Below are 23,822 nucleotides of genomic sequence, written 5' to 3'. Positions count from 1 at the left end.
CCTCTTCGCCTTAGATTCTGCTGCAAGAATTTGACACTCGGAAGCCTCAGTACGAACAGCTAACAGATGCTGGCCGGGGCATCTTGAGCAGACCTGGCGAACACCCTTCTTTCCATGGGATTGTGAAAGAGCAACTGGCAGCTCTGACCCAAAAGTGGGACAGCCTCACGGGACAATTGAGCGACAGATGCAGCTGGATTGACCAAGCCATTGTTAAAAGCACGCAGTATCAAAGCCTGCTGAGAAGCCTTTCTAATAAACTGAGTGACTTGGATAATAAAGTCAGCAGCAGTGTGGCTGTGAGCACACACCCTGAGGCTATGAAACAGCAGTTGGAAGCAGCCCAAAAAGTGAAGCAGGAACTAGAGCAGGAAATGAAGCAGATAAAAGTGGCCCAGACCCTCTGTGAGGATTTGTCAGCACTGGTGAAGGAAGAGTACTTGAAAGCAGAGCTTAGTAGGCAACTGGAAGGCATCTTAAAATTATTTAAGGATGTTGAACAAAAAGCAGGTTTGTCTATCTTTGAATACATGGATTTTCCGGAAACGGAGATCAGTATCGTGCCTCTTTCCAGGAGGTGGCCCCAAATCTAGGACCCTGAGGGGCCTCTGCCCTCCTTGAGAGCGCAGAGGAAGGAGGGGCCACTCTACTGAGTGCAGACACAGCTGTGGGGGTAACGCACAAACAATGGGCAAAAGTCACATAACCATGGAAATGTCAGATATTTCAAAACGGTCTTTAAAAGATGTCCGTTAATGTTTTTGCTGCATGACAGTTTCATTGCACCAGAGGAACAGGTGAATATACTTCTTAAAAATGCTTCGAGTCCTTTTCTTACCTGTGGTGACTCTGTTCTGTCCTGTCATAGAAAGCTTTTCTAGAGGAATGTTGAAAGAGAAGCATTGGGCACTAGGTTCTTCTCTCACCAAGTCTTGGTAGTCTCCCTGAGAGAGAAGCATTGGGCACTAGGTTCTTCTCTCACCTACCTTGGACCTGATTATGTGACAGATGTGCCCATGGGGCTCAGAGGCAGCAGGAGTGAGTACCTGAAGAGAGCACAGTTGGCTACTGTGTTTGTTCTGATTGAAAAGTAACTCTAAGTGCCTTGCAACTAGTAAATACTCAGTTTATATATTTTTTAATTGATTGGATTTGCTTATTGATTGTAGCAACTGTCTCCAGCCTACTCCTTTATTTTGATGGGATACTGTGATGTTCGCTGTGGTGATGATGAGATGATTACTGTTGCAACCACATTCCCATGACAGGCATGAAGCTGAGAACTTTACATGTATTATCATTTAATTGCCACAGCAGCTTCTATTAATTTTGCCAATTTATACTTGGGGAGATGAGGCTCAGAGGTTTAATTATCCACCCAGGGTCTAACAGCTCTTGAGGGGTTAAGCCGGAACCCAGACCCACGCAGTCCCTCTGTGCTGCTGCGTGGGGCCTTCATGATATGTAAAAACCGCACCAGTGAACAAGTCATTTCCCTTTTAGACGGTTCTGTCCACTTATTTGGTGGTTTTTCTCTTGGCTTTTCATAGATTAGATTACATTTTGATGTAAAATAAACATATCTGTGATTTCATTTTTAGAGAATCATGTTCAGCACCTTCAGGCAGCCTGTGCAAGCTCTCACCAATTTCAGCAAATGTCCCAAGATTTCCAGGTTTGGCTGGATACGAAGAAAGAGGAGCAAAACCGTTCCCCCCCAATATCAGCCAGACTTGATGTCTTGGAGTCATTAATTAAAGACCAGGAAGACTTTAGTAAAACTCTGTCTGCTCAGTCTAATATTTATGAAAAAACCATTGCAGAAGGTGAAAATCTTTTATTAAAAACACAAGGGTCTGAGAAGGCGGCCTTACAGTCACAACTTAACACAATTAAAACCAATTGGGATGGATTTAATAAGCAGGTGAAAGAACGAGAAGACAAGGTAAAAGATTCACTGGGAAGAGCCCGCAAGTATAAAGAGCATGTAGAGACTCTCCGGCCATGGATAGACGACTGTCAGAATAACCTGGAGGAAATAAAATTTTGCTTGGATCCTGCTGAAACTGAGAATGCTATGGCCAAGTTAAAGTCTTTGCAGAAGGAAATGAACCAACACTTGGGGATGGTAGAACTGCTCAACAACGCAGCCAGCAGCTTGCTCAGTGTCTGTGAGGTAGATAAAGAAGTTGTTACAGATGAGAATAAATCACTGATCCAGAAGGTAGATATGGTCACTGAACAACTTCACAGTAAGAAACTCTGTCTGGAAAGCATGGCCCAGAAGTTGAAAGAATTTCAGGAAGTTTCCAAAGAAGCTAAAAGGCAGCTTGAGTGTGTAAAGGAACAGCTGGATGCCCATGACTCCCTAGGACCCCAGGCCTACAGTAACAAGTACCTGACCATGTTGCAAACCCAGCAGAAGGCACTTCAGACTGTAAAGCATCAGGTAGATTTGGTCAAAGGACTTGCCCAGGACCTCGTGGTAGAAGCCTCAGACTCAAAGGGAACCTCTGATATTTTATTACAAGCAGAAACCTTAGCTCAAGACCATAGTGCGCTGAATCAGCAGGTTGATGAAAGGTGTTCGTTCTTGGAAACAAAACTTCAGGGCATTGGGCATTTCCAGAATACCATCCGAGAGATGTTTTCTCAGTTTGCAGAGTTCGATGATGAATTGGATAGCATGGCCCCAGTGGGGAGAGATATAGACACCTTGCAAAAGCAGAAGGAGGCTATTCAAGCCTTTCTGAAGAAACTAGAAGCCCTCATAGCCAGCAACGACAATGCTAATAAAACCTGCAAGATGATGCTGGCCATGGAAGAGACCTCACCTGACCTTGTTGGAATCAAAAGGGACTTGGAGGCTTTAAGCAAACAATGCAACAAGTTACTGGATCGGGCCCAAGCCAGGGAAGAGCAGGTTGAAGGGACAATCGGACGTCTTGAAGAATTCTACAGCAAACTGAAGGAATTTTCTTCTCTGCTTCAGAAGGCTGAAGAACATGAAGAGTCTCAAGGCCCTGTTGGTATGGAAACAGAGACGATTAACCAACAGCTTGACGTGTTCAAGGTAGGAATTCTTCATTTTTACTGTTTTTTAAAAAAAATTTTAAGAGAATTTTTATTTCATATTTTCATTGTGTTTTATTAGAAAAACAATTTCTTTTTTGTTTTTAAAAGAAATTTGTAACTGGTACAGAAAGGAGATTGCCTTTTCCTTTTTTTTTTTTTTTATGATTTTATTTATTTATTTGACAGACAGAGATCACAAGTAGGGAGAGAAGCAGGCAGAGAGAGGAGGAAGCAGGTTCCCTGCTGAGGAGAGAGCCTGATGCGGGGTTTGATCGTAGGACCCTGAACTCTGGGATCATGACCTGAGCTGAAGGCAGAGGCTTTAACCCACTGAGCCACCCAGGTGCCCCAGATCGCCTGTTTTGTAGAGCCTTCTAATATAGCTATCACACAGTGTTTGAACCTGAATGAGCACATGTGGAGGCAATATCCAGGCATGTGGAGATTTCCAAGACTTCTAGGGATTTGGGCCCTTGTAGGGTTAGACCTGAGATCATATCAAGAGGTCAAAGGGTGCTTGAAAAGTTTTAGGTGAGCCTGAAACTAACATTGTAGGGTCTGTTTCTGATGTCATTCACAACCGACATCTGGAGTGACCAGAGCCATATTTTAAACTCTCCTGCAGAGGCCTAACTATAACACAAAAAGCTTGTTCTCTTCATGTTTGTCTCCCAACATTTTATTTAAATGGTGAATTATAGTCTTTTCCTCTTTTCCTTTTTATAGTCTTCTTATCCTTTTTAATTTAATTTCTTTTGTAAACTTTTTCTTCCAAAAGTTCATATTTTGAAAGGCACCCTTTCTGGTTTTATAAAAACAGATATTGGGCTCATGCTCCAGAGGATTAGGAATAAAATATTTTTGATGAACGGTAAGTTCCTCAGTGCTAGAGATGTCTGCCACTTGATAGCTTGGAGTGAGCTTAATAAATAGAACATTAGATTAAAATGGTTGGACCATGTGCAGTGTCACTGGATTTGACTTCATTTATGATAATAAGGGCAGAAATTGCATCTCCGCAATGGACAAAGACAGGTTCAACCCTGTACAGAGGGGCTCCTACATATCAAGAATTTGCTGCATGGGACCAGTATGAATCTTTGGGGTTAGCATGGGTCTTGTTCTATTCATGAGGTATATTTTACTTTGCAGTAAAGCCCGGTATGACAATTAGTCCCACCATTTGCACATAAAGGATAAAAATAAGACCAAATAAAAGTAGCATTTGCGAAACTATGAATTGTTTCCCATGAGAAATGAATAAGAATCAGATGTGCTATCAAATTCTGTGCTGTTATATTTGACATAGTATCTCTTTTGTTCAGCTTTAATAACATTATTTAGGGGCCTGAGTTTTGAAAAATAACTTCTTTTTCTTATTACTATTATGGTTATTTGTGGTTTATAAGATGCCTTTAAGGCCCAGTTCCTTCAGGGCTTAAAATTCTGTGAATCTATATAGACACTGATTTTTGAAGGCCAAGAATGTGTTAACCTTAAAAAGTAAAACTGCCAATTATTTTACCAGCAAAAGATTGATTTATTAGAGAATTGCAGGGTGGGATGAGCAAGCTGGGGCAGAACCATAGACAAGTCTGGAGAAGAAAGGAACATTCTTTGGTGGAGGAAAGCTAGAATTGGGGAAGGCTGTTATAAACAAAATGTCCATTGAAAGGATAGTGGCTCCTCACTGGCTGAGTTGTGACCGTCTCTCCTTGGCCGGACTGCCGTGGGCCTTAGAGAGGAGGAGGTAAACCTGTCTTGCTCCTGTCTGTGCAGCAGTGAAGTATTAGTGTCCACTCGCAAGCTCTGTCTCTTCCTGTTGGATTTCAGTTGAGGACTGAGTGGTAGGCAATGAGATCTCCCCCTCCTGAACTTCCCATCCCCATTTTAGGGAGGTTTCCCTTAACTAATTAAGGGAAGGCTATCACACTGTTGATTTTCCTCCTTAATTGGTCTGTCAGACTTTCCTGTTTTTGGTTTGCAAAGCTGAGATTTCACATGAGAGGATTTGCTATTATAAAAACAAAGTTCTGTGACAATGGCTGCCTCAGAGATTTGGGGAGAACTTGATGAGTGAGTCTCTGGAATTTTCTGTAGAACCCTGACAAATTTTGAGTGCTTGAATGACAGTAATCAAGTTGCCTTCTTCCTAGTGAAATTGAAGCATGTCCAGTGCCTTTGTGAAACATTATCATTTTTCTGGATTTTCTGTGAATTTGTGTAGGGGGAAAAACAAACAAAAAACTACTTCAACTATGTGTAAGAAAATGGGCCAAAGTAATAATTTTGGTGCTGCTGCTTGCAGATGCCTCCCTCGCTGTGTTCCCAGTCATGAGTACATTGAAAAATGTGGCTCTCTCTAGAGAAAGTTCTTTTGAAAGTAAGAAAAAGCAGAGGTAAGAGGAACTCTCTCACCAGTGCATTCAAAGTGTTTTGTAAACTCAAAAGCACTAAGGCATCATTACCATTAAGGGCTGCAGAGATTGTTTTATTTGATTGTGAAGAGAAATAAAGTGGTCATTTCTTCTAAAATAAACCACTTATCATGCTGTGTTGTCTCTTTTCTGATTACTTTGGAAGGAGTTGATTGATTTTAATGAAATTTAGTAATAAAGAACATCTTGACATAACTTCAGTGTCTTGAGACCCAGTGACTAAAATAAAAGTTTCCAAGTGGACAAGTTGTCTACATTTAATATATTCGAGGACCAGAGGGGGAAAAATAACAAGAATGTTATTATGGTAAATAAAGATGGTAGTGTAGACAGTCACTAATTCTATTTATTTGTGTGTCTGTGTGTGTGTTCTAAAAAAAGCAGTTACAACAATTAATATTTATGGAGGGCTTACTACCTGTCAAGCATTACTCTAAACTCTGTCTTTAATCCTGTTAACAGTTCTGAGACATGGATGCTATTATTATCCCCATCTTAGTGTAAGGAAGCTGAGAGCCAGGAGTTAGGTAGGTGACTTGCCCAAGGTCACACAGGTTTTGAGTGTCCCAGCTTGGTTGTTTTGGTGGAAATAATACACCATTTTGTGTCAACTTGATTCATCATGATGCACATCTGGTATTTTCTCTGGGAAATTTTAAAACATCTCTGCTCTAGGGGCCCTTGGGTGGCTCAGTGGGTTAAAGCCTCTGCCTTCGGCTCAGGTCATGATCCTGGGATCCTGGGATCGAGCCCCACATCGGGCTCTTTACTTGGTGGGGAGCCTGCTTCCTCTTCTCTCTGTCTGCCTCTCTGCCTACTTGTGATCTCTTGTCTGTCAAATAAATAAATAAAAAATCTTAAAAAAAAAAAAATCTCTGCTGTAGCCAAATTTGGGTGGCCTGATTAACAAGCCATTGTTGATTTGAATCCAAAGACTAGCAATACCCTAAGTGTCCTGTAAAACCGGCTGCTATGAGAAAAATGAGATAAATATGTGTGTAGATGCTGTAATGTTGATGGTAGTCAACACCACCGCTTCTGCAGCCCAAGTAGACCAAACGTGTCATTGTCTAAGTGAGATTGTCTTTCTTGATTCAAGTGGCAGATCAATTTGTGAACCTCTCAGATCTTAATTTGGTTTTTGTTGGGCAGGCTTTTGTTGGACATTTAGTTTTAATATAAAAAAATTTTTAAACCTTCCTGAAATATTAAGTAGAATAATCTGTATTATTAATATAATAATAATATTCTGCTAATAATAGCTATTTTTTATAATTTCTAAATATAAAATAGAAGGAGCACTGAAGTACTGAGTCTATTTTTTATTAGACTTTGAAATGTAATCCAGTTTGACATTACTCTCTCAGGTAGCTTTAGTTTAACCTAATATCATGGATAGAATCTTATAACCATTTTCCATAATATAAAATTCAGAGTAGGCTTGAAACTTAGCTATTACCTAGCTACTCAGTAGAGGGTGCCTTGTAGTCACTGGGAGGGTAATGGATTATTTAAATTAGGTAAGACTTCTCTGCTTCCATTTTTTTTTTTTCCTAAAAATTAACCTAAGAAATAGCAGTTAATATCCTTGAAAGTTCAAAATTAATTCATGTTTAAGATACCAACCTAAACATAATGATTAAATACATATGCTATTCTGAACCAAATGTCCTAATTCATGTCTATGAAAGCTATTCCAAATTTTTGAAAATATATTGGTATTAACTTCTGTGTTAAAGTTTTTAAATTATTTGCGTGAGTTCTGTTTACCATATGTTTTCTGACTTCTAAATATTAGTCACCTGACTAAAATGTATGAAACGTGAGGTGTTTTCTCTTACTGTTGATAATTTAAAGTATCATTTTTCTGCTTAAATTGTCTATATTACATTAAATTCTATGCGCATCATCATAAATTCCTAGGCAGAAAAGAAAAAATTCCCTTTGGTGTTCCCCCTTCCCTGCCTCCTGCTAAAGATTCTTAGCATAACATTATCTTCAAATCTAAACTACATTATTAAGTAATATTAATATTTCCACATTTTTATTTATCAAAGACACATGTAACCAACTGTATACAAGGAACATGTCCCAGCAGTTCCTGTGATGTCATCAATAGCCAGTCAGATCTTCTGATCATCATGAAGTAATCACTATCACCATATTGAATTGATTTAATTTCAGTGAAGATCAAAGAAACCTGATGTTTTAATGAACATATACAGTCACATCCTAGCTAAACATGTACCCTTCCCACCGCTATAGAGGCCATGGTAAAAAGGCTTATCTCAGAATCGCTTTACTGTTTATTTCTGTTGCTGCCCCAAGTTGTAATTCAGTTTGTCCCCACAAATAATGTATCTCCAGTACAAAGTCTCTCTAAACTGATTTGTTTTTATTTTCAAAATTGAAATAGAATTACATAGAGCAGAAAATGTTTAAGCCAAACCAAAACCATAGACAGAGATCAAAACACCTGCCTCATACACTGGGATACGTGTTCTCTAGTCCCTGTGAAGGCATTGTTTAACCCAGGTGTCTTCATTTGAATAGGGGTCAACTAAAATGCCGGGTATCTTGAGGCTGCAGAAACCAGGCAGTCGGAGCCCAATTTGTAAATAGTATTGCTGAAATAAATCACTTTCCAAATACTTTCCTAAGGTATTTATGATTTGATCCTAAAACAATCTCTGTGATGTCACCATATTTTTAAAGATAAAATTGAACTATCCAGAGAATGCTTTAACATAGTGGGTTTTGCCCATATTGTTATATAGAGGCCTGTGGCGAATTGTTCCCCATTTTAGTTGAAAACAGGAGGACATGAAGTTTTGCTGTTGTAGAAGAGGTTTTTCTTAGGGAAAAAAATTCTTACTTACTTGACTGGATTTCTGTTCACGTGACTTTATTATCAAGGCAGTTGCATGATATCTTCCTCTGGTATTTTTAAAAACTGAAAATATTTTCACTGTAGAAACCACAATTTGATGCATGGGCCTTATGGGAAGGTCACATCATTTAATCAGCTATCATCAGTGTGGCACTTAAGATTTTAGGGAAAAAAATTTCATCCATGCTGGGGAAGAGAGAAGACCCACCCAAGCAGAGACCAGGACGCCAAGCTACAGAGAGCTGACACTGATCTGCTGTGTGGTGTCAGTAAAACCTCGTAATTCTCACTCAAAAACCAGCAGACCATGGGTGTTTGGCAACGTGCGTTCTCTTTCTGCCTTTGCTAAGTAACACTGTCACTGTCTATGCTGCATGGTTCTCTCTTCTATTGCTTTAAGATTGAGAATTAAAGTAGGTTGTTCAGAGGGCAGTTTTAGCCAGAGATTTTATGTGCCAGGTGTGGGGGGAGGAGGGAAGGATTTTTTTCTTCTTCTCTGTCTTTTATTTTTTTTTTTATTTTGTTGTTAATGGGATAAAACTACAACACCATTTTAAAGGGATTATCCTCCTCCCCCAGTGCCAGATTATCAAATCTATTGTCATTATCATATAGACCTCCCTTAGATGAAAGGTGGTCACATAATTTATTAATGTGGAAAGTTGCTTACTTAAAGGTGTGGGTGTGTCTGTGTGTGTGTGAGAGAGAATTTGGTTTGTGGTTATGGAATTATACTTTGGTCTCTTGTTAAGAAAATTTGACCTGTAAATGTTTTTTAAGTGGTTGCACAGGACTATAATCATTCATTAAGTAATGTCTCAGGGAGGTCAATGCTGTGGTTATAAAGTTAACTGGAAAGCTTTTGGAGCTGTTCAGGAACCAGGATACCCTGAGAAAATGTCTGTGCTCACATATCCTGTTGCTCACTTATTAATTGCCTTAATTTCAAGACTACTTTGTTTTAGTAGTGTCTTAGTATGAAAAATGTTTTCAGGTTTTGTTTGGTTTTTGGTTTTCTGAGGGAGGTTGAACATTGAGACATTGGTTTTTGCTTAACTTGCAAAAACTTTTTTAACTTTAAAAGTTTTTTTAAAAAAAACTTTAACTTTCAGAAGTTATATATGCACATATGCCTATATTTCAGTTAGCAGTGTTATATATAGAATCACTTTCTGTTACACAGAGTATTTTTTATCAGAGTATTTTTTATCCACTGTCATCTGAAAACCATATTGAAGATAGAGGAAAAATAATATTATAGTTACTTACAGGAAAAATAGAAAATACCTATTAAAACTGTTAACCTAGCATTCACACCAAGATAAATTCCCATCAAGATCAGACAGTAAGTCTGTTAAGTGTTTTTGAAGTTGTTTGCTTTTGTGGTGGGTTATCATATCCTACTTATTTTTTTTTAATATAAACTACTTCTACTAAAATAAATAGCTATTGCATATTCATCTGATAAGTATCCTTGAAAATCCTTTAGTTATTTATGTGAAGATGTTTATTATTTTTGAAACTAAAAACATGGGATTCTTTCAGTTTTCATTATCTAGTAGTGTTTATGTTTCAGAGAAAAACAGAAATTGTTGCTCCAAAGGCTTATTTTTGTGTCATAGCAAACCATATTCTCCCCTCCCCCAACAAACCATATATCTCTTGTTTGGCTTCTGATCCAGATTTCAGTACCTAGCTGTTGGGACAGGAAAATTCTCCTGTCCGTTTTCGTGGATAATGCACATTCTCTGCTTACTGCACATTGACTTTCTCAAGATTACCAATCCTTCAGCCCTAAAAACTGCATGTTTTAGTTGGTAAAATTAGCCTTTAGCTTTTCTATGAAATGGATTGTTGCACTTGGTGGTAAGACTTTTGAAGAACTTTTTTTTCAATGACTTAATTTCACCTTAGAAATAGAAAATGAGAAAGTGGTACTAGTTTGCTATTATGCAGTTAGAATTTGTGTACTTTTCCAAAATCATCTGCCTTTAGGAGATACTTTAGCTCACGAATACCTAGTAGGCAACAGCAAGTAAGCAGTCACATTTTGGGAACATTTAACATTATAATTTCTGTATATATGAAATAATAGGGTTAACTATTTTTCAGAAGAACTTTGCCCATTTTATTCATTGTGATTATGAAAATGTGAGAGGTCTAGATATAATGATTAATATTTAACAGTTTAACATGTCTTTATTATATATTATATAATATATCTTGATTTTATTAACATTAGAGACTATAACATTTAAAGTAGCTGTATAAATAAAATTTGGGAAGGGAAGATAAACCAGTCTAGCTTTGCTCTAAAAATGTATGAGTTCTTTAGTTATCCAGATACACCTTTGGAGTTTGATTTTTTTTTTTTTTTTTTTTTGAGGGTAGGGAGGGGCAGAGACCCTGAGACTGTGACCTGAACCGAAATCAAGAGTCACATGCTTAATCGACTAAGCCACGCAGGCACCCCTGGAATGTGATTTTAAGTAACAAAGATATATACATACATGCATCATGTATACATACATACATACATATATATACACACTATAATTATCATAAATACTAATATAATATCAATAGCTCAGATTTTAACCTGAATCAGAATTATTAGGATTATCATTTGTAGACTTAGTTGAAATTAGTTTAGTAAAATAGGAATTCAGTTATTAAATAAGTGGCATATACTTAAACATAATCACCGAGGGCATTTTCCCTTAACATTCCTTAGTTCCAAACTGTATATTGTGCCCATTTTCTCACCCATATTCTCCACTGTACTCTAAGTTGTATAAGGACAGTGGTACTGAATGTCTTTGCACCAGTGTTTTGCCAGTGCTTACTGTGGTGTTTGGTAGATAGTACTTTTTTTTATGAATGCTTGAATTTATAAGTGGATTATATATGTAGTTTAAAAATTTAACTTTAAAAAAATACACTATCCACCTCAAATGAGAAAGTTACATGTTGCTCTTCTTAGGTTTGCATAAAACCCAAATAATATTGTGATAATGATTCAGAGTAAGATTCTAAGGAGAATAAGGGCCATTCTTATGGAAAGTTTCATGAGAATCTCAGGATGTTTAGGGAAAGATACTCATCCATATTCATGGAAACTTGAATATTAATATTGCCATGAATAAGTACTTTTCAGTCTTAAACATATCAGGATAGGGACAGTTGGGAGTAAAACCCTTGGTCTCTCATAATTCTCAGTCTAGTGCCCAGTCTACTATTCAAACATGGTAACTGTGTTCACTTTTTTCTTTTTTTTTTACTATTAGTACCCCAGAACAACCTCTGTGCTCAAGCACCAGAGGATCAAGGGCTTATTGAAATATTTCACTACTTAACTATGAAAAATGGGCATTGATACTGTGATATTAATAGGTACTTTTATACACATTTGTCTTTATAGATGGCTATATATGTATATATTTTTCTTTTCCCAACTTAATGGTGGCCACATACTGAATTGCATCAAATAATTGTTGAATGGGTGTTATTACCTATAGAGGTCTGGTTGGAAATAAGGTTTTTTTTTTTTAAGGTTCAGTTCTTAAGTATATAAAAATAATTTTGGAATAATGTTTTCTCATGAAAAGTACAAAAGTTCCCAGCCACATCTTTTCTGTAAAATTCCCAGAGAATGTATATAAGGTTATTCTTCTTCTTCTTTTTTTTTTTTTTTTTTTTTTACCATAACTGCCTTCTTTGGGTCAACACAGTTTTATTTACATTCAAATGATTATTTTGTGAGATTGAGAAAAAAACAATCCGCTTTAATTTGTAGGTCTGTCTGCTACTCTAATACTGTTGCTTATTTCATAAAATAAAAAATGGATAGATTTTATTTATCTAAACAAAATTATTAATTTTTCCTGCAAAGGTTAAGGTTTGTCTTGCTGAATTTATTTTCAGTGTTTTTAAAGAGTGTTCCATCGATAACCATCTGCGGATGTGATTTTGTTTATTAAATATCCAGAGTCACTGGCTGCCCTTGATCTTTGTCTGGGCCTTGCATTAAGCTCCAGGGGCCTGTGTGGTTATTAGTAACCACCGATATTCATGTCAGCAGCGCTCAGGGCTGTGCCCACAGGAATAATTTACTCTGGAGAACAGTCAAACTTGAACTTGGGCTTTAAAAAGCAATGATTCACCGCCGGACTCAAAGTGATCCGCACTTTGCATGGCAAATGCTACTGAAACACAGTCTGCAACAGCAGCGCCTGAGGTGTGGTTTGAGGGTGTGGTTTCATCTGGAGGGTAGGGACCTGCGTAGCCCTTTCCCCCTCCATTTAATATTCAAATGAGCACGGCTAGGGGCGTTCACAAAAGGCTTTCCTCAGGGAGTCCCTGGAGTCAGGCTCTACCTCTGCAAGCCCTTCGGATCCCTCCCCAAGTTGAACCACGTAGTTGGTGGGATTTCGGGGATCTCTGAACCCGAGCTGCCCCTCTCCCCGGTGCCGGGAGCGGGTCTGATGGGCGCTGATGTCACCACCAAGCTGTTGCGCTGCCGCCTCCCGGCCTCTAGGTACCTCCCCCTGAAGCAGCTCGCCGGCTCCCGAGAGGAGGCCAGGAGTCCAAGAAAAAGATGACTGCGAAGTTAAGTCGCGGGAGGGCGTAGCAGCGAGGCGCTGGCGCTGCGGGCCGGGAGCGCGGCTCGGCGAAGGGACGAGTCGGGGCTGCCGGAAGAGAGAGGGCGTTGCTGGCGGCGCCCTGGCTCGGGAGGATGCCTGCCGGGGACCGCACTGCCCGGAGGAGCTGGGGACAGCGCAGGACGTCCCTGCTGGAGTTCCTTGTCTGTCGGCCTCCCCCACCGGCCACCTCTGCCTCTCTCCAGCTGTAGCTAAAATGAAAGCCAAACCGCGGCCACAGAGGGTCAGTTTCAAAGGCTAGAGTAGTCTCGGTTTTCAGCTGAATGGGAATTGCGCTGCTTGTGCCTTAGAGGAAACCCGGAGCTCCTCTCTGCTGCAGTTTCCTCAGGTGGAATAAGCCTTAAGGAAGATCAGATAAGACTTTGGAAATGGCTTTTTTTTTTTTTTTTTTTTTTTTTTTAAAGGGGAGTTTATAGTACACCGTGCTTTCTGTTTACTTTAAACGGTTGTTGGACTGTCCTGGCTTGGCTGTCCAAAAGTCTATTTTTTTTTTTTCTTTTGGGTAGCCTCGAAGAAGCTTAATATGGGAAGAAAAACTGCCTTTTGAATCAAGATTATTTATAGCTACACCCAAAAAAAGTAAAAGAAGACTTTAATTTTCATAACAGCATTAGACAACTTATTTTTCTCTGAAGATTTGATTTGTGCCTTGGTCTGAAAAATACATGGCCCCTGTGTTTGTCTTTTAAGTTTCTGAAGCATGGTTTATTTATAAAGGAGATGAAGTTTTGCAAGCCATCCTTAAGTGGATTACAGTTAAACAGAGTTCTGCGGATATTAACATTCAGCCTGTTAAAAATGCTTGCTCATTTGGAAATTTTAACCTGGAAATCTCAGATGCAAAATTAGACTGAAAAGGGAAACGGACTGATAATGGAATGTTTTGATTGAGCCACTGTTAAGTGTGTGTTTGTTTTGTTTTGTTTTGTTCTGTGTTTTGGAGTGTGTGTTAGGGAACTTGGGGAACAGGGCAAGGGGGAGGAAGATTTCTGTTCTGTGTTCTTGATGCACTTTATTTTTTAGACTCCTTTCAAAAAGAACCAGGTAAAAGGTAGTTGCATTTAGAGTGATGCACTGATGATGATGACCTTAACACCTCATAGATCACAACCTGTTATTATTTGAGCATATGTCTTTATGCTGAGGACACTATAACTCTGGTCAGAAGTACACTTTTTTGAAAGATGCTCTACCTTCTTTCTTATTTTCTGTGTCAAGAGCTGCAATATTTGTTTTAACTATCTACAAAATGGGGAAGCCACTCAGCAGACCAGACTGTTTACGTCAGAATCCCCCATGTGTAGGGAAAGGTGAAGAAGAAGAGGACCTAAATATCGAAGACTGTTACGTCCCACAGCGGTCAATCTATGACACTGTCAGACTAAATGAACAGATAGACTCTGGTTCAAAGGGTAGCCTGTCTTCCAGGCATTTTACAGATCGGACTTTACCCTACAGTCACAGAACACTGGATGTTAGTTCTTTATGCTCTAACGGTGCCCTTGCTTCTTCCAGTGTATTTGAGCTGAGAGGTCGTGAAGCTAACAAACTAGATGAAAAGATGATCTTTGATGCGCTCAAACTAAATAGTGATATCATTCGAACCACAGGATTACCCAAAGCCAAATCCCATGCAGAAAAGAAAGAACATAGACGGTCCTGGCGTATGTTTGTCCCAGCCAATTTTATGGATTATGCAAACAAAAGTGAAAGCTCTTTTGTTGAACCTACTGATATGTCAGATGTCGTTACCAAGGACAGCAAGTGCAGGTGGGGTACTAATTCTTTAACGTCGGAGGAGGATGACTCTGGGTTATGTAGCCCTCCAGCAGAGAGGGAAGAAAAACAGGGCATTTTAACTGAAGACCAGTCACGAATTAGAAGCTTGTCTTCTGCTGAAGATATTCATATAGCAGAGCAATACAGACCATTCTTTTCTGTTTATTCCATTAGTGAACAGAAAATTCCATTGCTTTCAAGTAGAAGTGCCCACCCTGATGAAAATTTCAGAATGATTTTACATGATGTTTCTCCGCTAGAGGAAACAAAATGTGTAAGGGGTCAAAGGGAAATCTATGGTGAAAATTGCTGCCTGCAGAATGATTTGAAAGAGGGCACTGTTAAGTGTGATCCCTTAATGGCACCAAGAGATGGAGAAAGCCAGTGTATTTCTAATCCTGGAGAGGAAGGGAAAACATACGGACCAGGAGGATCTCCAATCACAGTGCGAAGTAGGGAACTGTTGGAAGAGTCTTCTGAGGTTTTACATCTCTCTCTCACAGATCTGGAGGGAAATGATACAGGTTGTGGTGGCACAAGTGTAGTAAAAAATGGGACTCTGTTGACACCATACGATCTGGAAGAATCCAACATAGCATCTAAAGAGGAAGTGGAGGCACCCCTTTCTGCCCAGGAGACGGAGATGGTCCACAGGAAGTGTTCCCCAAAGTTCACACCAGTAAGAAAGCAAGCAGCTCCCCGAAAAGCAAGGGCCCAGGCAGGACTATTGGACCCAGTCTGTAATGGCTTTCAGGCAGTTCAGGTAATTAATGGGAATGTGAAATTATGCAGTGCCAACCCCTAGTTTGTGTATTCTGTATTAAAGTGGTCACTAGTGTTTCTAGTAAGGCTCAAATCCAGTCTTATTTTGGGGATGTGCCCAGTACCCTCCAAGATGCCAGGTAGGGATAAATCTATCATTATAACAAATTAATTAGGACCTTTTTAAAAAAAGAAGAATAATTATTCCCAGCTGGTTAGAGTCCTGTTGATTGTGGACATAGTACCTGTTCCCTGCATTTAGAATGCTACCCCTGGGAGTTTGTGTTAACATTCTTAGGCTTTTCCACAAATTGTGGTTTAAGACACTGCCATTTAAGGGGAGTTATTTTGGATTTGTAAGGTTGAACAGGCCTCGTCACGAAGGTACAAACACATAGTATGTTATTGTTGTGGTCTGCGAAGTAGTCTGCTCAAATTAAGGACATTTTTAAACGTGCTGAAAATCTTCTCTCAGTTGCTCTGAATGTGGAAGTAGTTTTGCTGTGTTTTGCAGTCATTAGAAGCTCCTAACTTGTTGTGAGCGGTGAATGGGGTAAGAAAGTAAAGGGTGCAGCCTTGTCCTAAGTAGGGGTTGTTTGTCAAGCCTGTGATTATTTTCTTCCCACTCAGATTGAAGTTCAGCTATTTTGGTATTTTTACTAAGCTCTTCTGGTAAACTTTGCCTCAGAGGTAATTTTATTTTATTTTAAACTTTGTGTCTGTGTGCTTATGGGTTAGATTAGGGGGAAAGTCTCTCTTCCTAGGTATTTGTTGCCACTGAGAGATAAGGAATTTAGACAGTATCAGGAAAGGTCCTCTTCCCAGCCTACAAAATAACTGCTCCCATCAGCGTTACCCTTTCCTTGGGCACATGTTAAATGGCATATTAGGTTAAAAGCTTTAAAAGTACTTTTTTATGTAAAGGGTTTTGCACTTTATTTGTAGAAAGTAATTAAGCTCTTAGGAATATATAGTTCTCTTTTTTAGCCCATAGCCTTTTTTTTTTTTGTAGCACTTTAGAAAATTACCAGACTCACCCAGACCTACTCTGATGTGCAGCCCTAAAATTAATTTCTTTAAAACCAAGATCAGAGGTGAAGGCAATTTACTAGAACATTATATTAAATTTTTTTGTCCTGAATGTTATCTGAGAAGGGAGAGTAGAATTTTTCCCTGGCACATTCCTGGAATTATGAAGGAGCAGTTTTCTTACCAGTCCCCCTTCTTTTCTGTAAGTGGTAAAACATATCCATGGCAGTTAGTTCCTAGAAATCTTAAGGAAAAGAAGTAGAATGGTAGTAACAACTTCTGTTTTCATCACCTTGCTGCAACATTGTATTGACTTCTTAGGTAACTTAATAACCTTTTAAAAAATTATGAAAGCTTATTTTTTTTTTCCTCAGTGATTTGAGTTCTTATTTCTTTGGTTATGTGTAATTGACTGTTTATATTTTTGTACTATTATATAGAAACAACGAGCCAGTGTGGAAATTGTAAGGATTTTATGTAGAGGAAGAAACTTGGGCTTTTAGCTGAGAGGAGACTTTTAAGGGAAATGATCATTTATTTGTTTGCTATTTCTAAATTTTCTCATTCATGCAGTAACACAGAACTATCTTGAGTACCTTGTTGTCCCAGGCCAGAGTTTGAAGAGTTTCTCTTGTAGCCTCTACATCTTTAAAAATTACTTTCCATAAGATGTCTGTAATTTTTTAAGTCCTAATTTATTTTTCTTTTTAATGTTTTCATATAGTCTGTTAATTGTTCATTTACTTGGACTATTGATATATAGTGCCCTGTAGTATAATGACTCAAATCCCAAACCTTGTCTTGTCTGAATATCTAGCGAAACTTTCCTACCTTGGTTACGTTATTTTTTGTTATGGCATCCCTTAGGCCCTATATTTAAAACATTTGTATCTCTATAAAAGAGGTGATATATTATCAGTATAATCCTTTTGCAAGGTTAATGTCATCCACGCCAAGATGTAAATATAATTTTTCTGGACCGATACTCATCAGCAGGTAATTATGGGGTACGTATTACATGCTAGGTACTGTGGTAGCTCCAGGGCGTAGAACCACTTAAGGAAAACAGAAATTTCTGCTTTTGTGGAACTGGCATTTTACTCTAGCACATGAGGGTTTTTGTTTTGTTTTGTTTTGCCAGTTATAGGCATTTGGGGACCATAAATTGGATGGGACTGAGAGTTGGGGGGAGAGTTCTGGCAAATGACTGGCGTTGCATGCTGTGACCAGAGAGTAACCAGACTTGCTGGGCCAGAGACATGTGTGAGCACATCCGTGGGGTGAGGGCTCCGTGCTCTTGCAAGGTCGTTGGCACCTTGACAGGTGTGGAGGGGGCTGGGTGGGGAGGGACCCATTCTATTACTGTGCCTGCCAACATCCCTTCTCTTTTCCTAGCTCTGTATTTTGGCCCCGCTGGCAAGCTATAGATTGGCCTCTTGGCTCCTCTCGGCACCTTGCTCTTTACCTTCACTTCCAATTTGAGTCTCAAACTTCAGCAGTTGCCAGCTAGCAGCGGGTATCCCAGGAGGATAAAGCCCAGTAAGGCTCTTTTGGGGCCCATCATTTCCCTCCTTTGCATTTTCCATACTTTTTTCTACAAGACCTAAACTAAAATGATAGAAACTATCTAGTGTTATGCTAATGAAGCAATAGAGAGAGGACAGATAAACTCTTTTCTTGGTTTTAGAGGTAATCTGATTAAAGGTACTTAGAAAATCATTCTTTAAAATTTGAGTGGTTTTGATAATATTATGAATTTGTACTTAGTTTAGTTTCTTACCGTTACTTATAAGGTTGCTGTGATGTAGGAGGAGTGACAAAAACATTTTTTACCATTAATACTGGAAAGCTGATAGTTGAGCAAATGATATATTTGGTGGTTGTTAGATAATTTGTATAAATGATTGCTCTTCTGACTGCAGGTATTCCAAAAAGAAGAGATTGAACCTTTGCAGGTTAAACAGCAAGACGTAAACTGGTTAGGTCAAGGCCTTATTCAGAGTGCGGCTAAAAGCACCAGCACACAGGGTTTGGAGCATGACCTGGATGACGTCAATGCCCGCTGGAAGACTCTCAATAAGAAGGTGATTTCTTCATCTTTTTCATTGTGGTTTCTGTTGACTATTATTCTCTAGCATTTGTTGTGACGACTAATCATATTTTTAGTAGCTAAGCTTCCCTACACATGCCCGCCTTTTTATATTGCTGTAAACTGGATGGCCCAAACTCAGATGCTCTCAGGTGGTCCGTGGGCAGCATAAATGAAAGAAGCCAGTTGGGTGAAATTGGGTCTCCTCTGGCCATTCTCGACTTCGACAGAGATCCTGTCGTGCCCGTGTGATGGCAGGGGGCCCATGATCCATGAGCTCGTGTTGAGGGAACACACACATTTCAAAGGTACAGTCGGTTCTTAGCCTCCTGGAAATCATTGCGTGTACCGACCCTAGGTTTATTGTTGTCATGTGGTCTACTTTCTTTTAAAGAAACCTGGAAATCTCTCCTTTTTTCATGAAACCTAATTTTCAGATGTTGGCAACTAACTTCCCACTGTATAATAGGTCACACTGTGCAGGTAAAAGCAGCTCTGTCTCTCTGTCAGCCTTGGACTAAAGGGTTTGCCACCCTTGCTGTAGACTTTTTTAACTCTAAATATTATTTTACTTACGAGATGTAGATCCCACCTCTTTCGAAATATCTATGAGGGAAAACCCTGGAAAATAATGCACTGATACCTTAAGGAGATAATGCTGACACACAATGGCAGCCCTTCACATGATGTAAATGACCAGAACATTGCTGTGGGATGGCTGTGCTTGTCTGGTGCTGGTGGTTTTTGTTCTTGCTGTTTTCTCTGCTCTGAAATCTTAAGCAATTGTTGCCTGATCTCAGAAGCACATTTGTCATCCTTTAAAGCCTGACTCGTATTGTAGTGCCCTTCAAACACAATTGGAAAGTAGTGTCAGGTGTAAATGTATTCCATGGTACTTGAAATATCTTGCCAACTACTTTTTCAGTCCTGAAGGAAAAGATCTGTGAGAAGGGCAATAGGATATCTCTCTGTAGGACACAGAGACTCCATTTACTAGGATACAAAGGCCCTGGTTTGTCAAGAAAAGGACTCTAGGACTTGGAGTTGGCAGAATTTAATCAGATACTTTACAGGTATTTTGCCTAGCAAAATGGAAATCTGTTTCTCTCTACTATCATTTTTTTTTTTAGATTTGTCTAAAGCTAAAAGTAGGAAATAAAAAAAAATGAATCAGAAGTATACTGATAAAAATGAATTAGGCATTGTTTCAGTAACCTTATAGTACTCGAATTATTCATGGCTAATCATAACTATGTTTGGTATCTCCAAAATCTCAAAGATTTCATCTTTTACATTATTGTTTGGAATGGAAACCTTTTCTTCTTGGCTTGGCTTGCTAGACTTTGACTCCTTTCCACCACAGTCCTGCCCACTGTCAAGGCTTTGGGCAGATTTTAAGTGACAAGAAAAAGAAAACCTGTGACCAGATGGGAAGATGAGCATGAAAAGTGGTGGCCGGTGGGCCAATTTCATGTTCATGGAAGCAAGTTGATTCAACGGCAACTTTGCAGGTGGCTCAGCGAGCAGCCCAGCTGCAGGAGGCCCTGCTGCACTGTGGGCGGTTCCAGGACGCCCTGGAGTCCCTGCTCAGCTGGATGCTGGACACCGAGGAGCTGGTGGCCAATCAGAAGCCCCCGTCAGCCGAGTTCAAGGTGGTGAAGGCCCAGATACAAGAGCAGAAGGTAAGTCAGGGATACTGTTGTATCACGCGTCATGTCATATCGTAAGGAGAGTAAAAAACTTCTTCGTGACTCTCTTTGTATTGACGGAATGTTCTAGTTGACTGGTGATTGGTGCTCTAAACGTTAGTTTTCAGTCATTCAGCAGGGATTAACTGAACATCTGGCATGGGTCTGACATGGTTTCAGGCGCTGGAGAGGAAAGCTCCTCATTGAGTTGAAGGTTTAGTGGGCGGGGAGGAAGAGGGAGAGACAGTAAAAGTAAGTAGATTGTAATAAGTTAGCAAGTGATAAAGCAGGGATGGGAGATAAGAATTAGGAAATGCCAGAGCAAGGAAGGAAGGCAGGAAGTGCTGGGGTGGAGTTGGGGTTGTGTGTGTGCGGTTTCCAGTAGGATAGTTAAGGTAAACCTCACTCACTGAGAAGGTGACTTTGGCAGAAATACCATTCCCTTTATATATTAGATCGATCTATTTGAAATGGCTTTTTTTTTTTTTTTAAGTATAGGTGACACACAAAGTTCCATTAGTTTCAGATGCACAATATAGTGTGATGCAACAAGTCTACATGTTCTGCTACGTTCCCCACAAGTGTAGCTCCCATCGGTCACCCTATGGCACTGTTACAATAACTATCAACTGTATTCCCTATGCTGTGCCTTTCATCCCCATGACTTGTTCACTCCGTAACTGGAAGCCGGTATGTCTCACTCCTTATTTATAGATTAAATACAGGCAGTTTTTTGTGACTCAGCCTATGTGCTAAGGAAGCAAGTATTTGATTCGTATATGCTAAGGAGTATGTGGTTGTGTCTTTTGACACTACCAGTACAAGACCAAGTTGGAAAGAAAGACATACTTGTTAAAGGGATGATAACATGCAAAAAAATGTTGTGCTCCCGAGGGTGCTGGTCAGTTAGGAAGCATTTAGTGCATTTTCAGACAATTTGTTAGCCATGACTTGCAATTACATATGGGAGGGGCCTAGCACACAGCACATTGGTAGGATTTTTTTCCTGTGTGGAACTTTAAAAAGATGAGAATGGATAAAGAGGTTTAATTTAGTTTTGACATTCAATACTATCTCTAAAAATTCTTTGAAGACTCTAGTGTACTGGGAATTAACCTATTAGAAATAGATTTAGAGATGAGCATTACAGAAACAGAACAGGAAACATTGCATTTACATGATTTTTAAACAATATATATGTAATATATAAGATGTAATAATGTTAATATTTAATATTATTAAATACTTATTAATATTTAATAAGTATAATAGGATGTTGTATACAATAATATAATTGCTCCCATTCAGTATTTAATTAAACCTTTCTTACACTCCCAAAGTCAATGAACTATGTTTAGACAACAAAATATATTGATTTTGTTGATTTTGCTTTCTTCATTGCTAGAGGCTTTGCTATTAAAGTTTATCAGAAGTAATCCATTTAATTACTCTCTTTACTGCCTAACCACCTGTTGTACCTTGATTTTATAATGACTGTACACTGTATCAAGAGAGTTTGCATGTCTCTCCCTTCTTTTTTTAAACGTGCTCTTCTTACTGCCTGATTTGGTGGTCCCAAAGTGAAAGTGAGAGGATACTCTTTTAGCTTCTTACCTAGAGGTAACTGTGCATTTATTTAATCCTTAACTATCAGTCAGGATCAGATTAAGGAAGCAGTGAAGAAGTATTTAGATTTTCTTATACCTGTGCCTTCCTCACTTTTATTAACACAGTCCCAGTGCTTAGCACTTGCTCATGAAATAATCGTTCTGATTAGATTAGAGCAAGGTAATCCTGAGTTCTGGCTACTTCTGTCAAACATTCCATCCCAGGCTTTTTGAAATGTTTGCTTAGAATTAAATTGGATTTTATTCTGCTGCTAAATCCTGAAATGCTAGTCTTATTTAGCTAGCTTTGGGGATTTCTGACTTATTCCATCCTCTGTTCCTTTTGGAAGTGATATTTAGGGGCCCTTTTTTAGTTTCTAGCCTCATGAAGGGATTTTAGGGGCTAGTTCCACCTAGTAAAGAGAGGCAGGAGCCTCCAGTTTTAGCCTCACTAGCTTGTTTCCCTGTCTAGAATGGTTTGTTTAACATGGGGGAAAGGTGTTGAAGACAGTGATGATTTATTATTATCTTGTCTCAGTAAAACAGGTGATTGTTGAAGGTGTATGGTATTCCCATTTCGTTACAATAATGGGGATTTTGTGCTTTCAGTGCTGTAGCGTTACCCTTCAGCAGCACCTTCTACCCCATTCTTTTATATTAAAAAATTAATAATGGATGGGCTTAATGGCCTTATCAATATTAGTTATATCTGCTATGAAGAGCCCCAGTCACAGTGTCTGACACAATAGCAATGAATCACCAAACAAAATGAGTTATTTTTAAAATCCTATCTCTTTTTTATGTGACTCCATACAAATTACAGTTACAATTATTCCTTTACCCCACCCCACCCCTTTTGCTCTTGGTATTTAATGTTCCGTCTGAAGCTTCTCCAAAGATTGCTGGATGACCGCAAATCTACAGTGGAGGTAATCAAACGAGAAGGAGAAAAAATTGCTGCAACAGCAGAGCCTGCAGATAAAGTGAAGATTTTGAAACAGCTGAGTCTCTTGGATAGTAGATGGGAGGCATTGCTTAATAAAGCTGAAACGAGGTAACTTAAATACTTCCAGTCTTTTGGAAGAGTAGCAAAGGCTTTTGTGCTGATAGTTTGTGTGTTGATAATGCTTTTCTTCAGTCATTTTCTTGTGTTTACTTGTACATGAACAGGGAGCAAGGGCTGTGGGGCCTCTCTCTTCGTTCCTCTAATGGTAAGGCCTTAGAGTCACCAAATAATTTCAACTCTTTATTTTAAGAGAAATAATTCCCTTAGGAGTAAGTTATTTATATTTATGGCCTAGTGACTGCCTGTCTGCTGGGCGTCAGGCACAGAGCAAGGCCTTGGGTTGTAGAGGTGAGCTCTCCTCGAGGAACAGTCTAGTAGAGTTTCATAGTCAATGGAAAGTAATGACAAGTGTAATGTTTCAGAGCAGAAATATAGGGTGTTGTGGGAACATATAATAGGAAGAATGAAGCCTGGGGGCAGGGAAATGACAGTTATGTTTTTAAAGGAGTAGGGTTAGCTGAGACACGAAGTAGATGGTAGGATGCAGTGACGTTTAAGAAGGCTAAGAGGTCTGGAGCATGGTGTGCTGGGCACACAGTCAACCTATTTTTTAGTTGTATTTTTTTCATTGTCCATGTTGGCATCACATTGACCAGTGCTGAGTAGTAGCCACACTGAAGTGTAACCATAGCCACAGGGAGACTGTTTGAAAATAGATGAACCCCTGAACAGAATGATAATTTCCATAAATTGCTCCGTTCTTTGGAACTACAATGGCGAAGAGAAGGATTTGTCTCA

General features: G+C 39.2%; 1 protein-coding gene across 31 annotated transcripts in view; it reads left to right on the top strand.

Moving 5' to 3' along the window:
- The window catches only part of DST (dystonin), a 471,262-nt gene that overhangs the window by 373,879 nt on the left and 73,561 nt on the right, over nt 1-23,822 (top strand). For all 31 annotated transcript variants that reach the window (XM_013045864.2, XM_045071198.1, XM_045071195.1 and 28 more), the window contains 5 exons: nt 15-510; nt 1,602-3,073; nt 18,557-18,718; nt 20,235-20,405; nt 22,906-23,072. In XM_013045864.2, the coding sequence (XP_012901318.1) occupies nt 15-510; nt 1,602-3,073; nt 18,557-18,718; nt 20,235-20,405; nt 22,906-23,072 (2,468 nt within the window). The remainder of the gene's footprint in view (nt 1-14; nt 511-1,601; nt 3,074-18,556; nt 18,719-20,234; nt 20,406-22,905; nt 23,073-23,822) is intronic.

The sequence above is a fragment of the Mustela putorius genome, unplaced genomic scaffold (genome assembly GCF_011764305.1).
Source record: "Mustela putorius furo isolate JIRA1106 unplaced genomic scaffold, ASM1176430v1.1 tig00003983_pilon_pilon_pilon, whole genome shotgun sequence".
Lineage (NCBI taxonomy): Eukaryota > Metazoa > Chordata > Mammalia > Carnivora > Mustelidae > Mustela > Mustela putorius.
The sequence above is the reverse complement of the archived record's forward strand: the minus strand, read 5'-3'. Positions and strand labels throughout refer to the sequence as shown.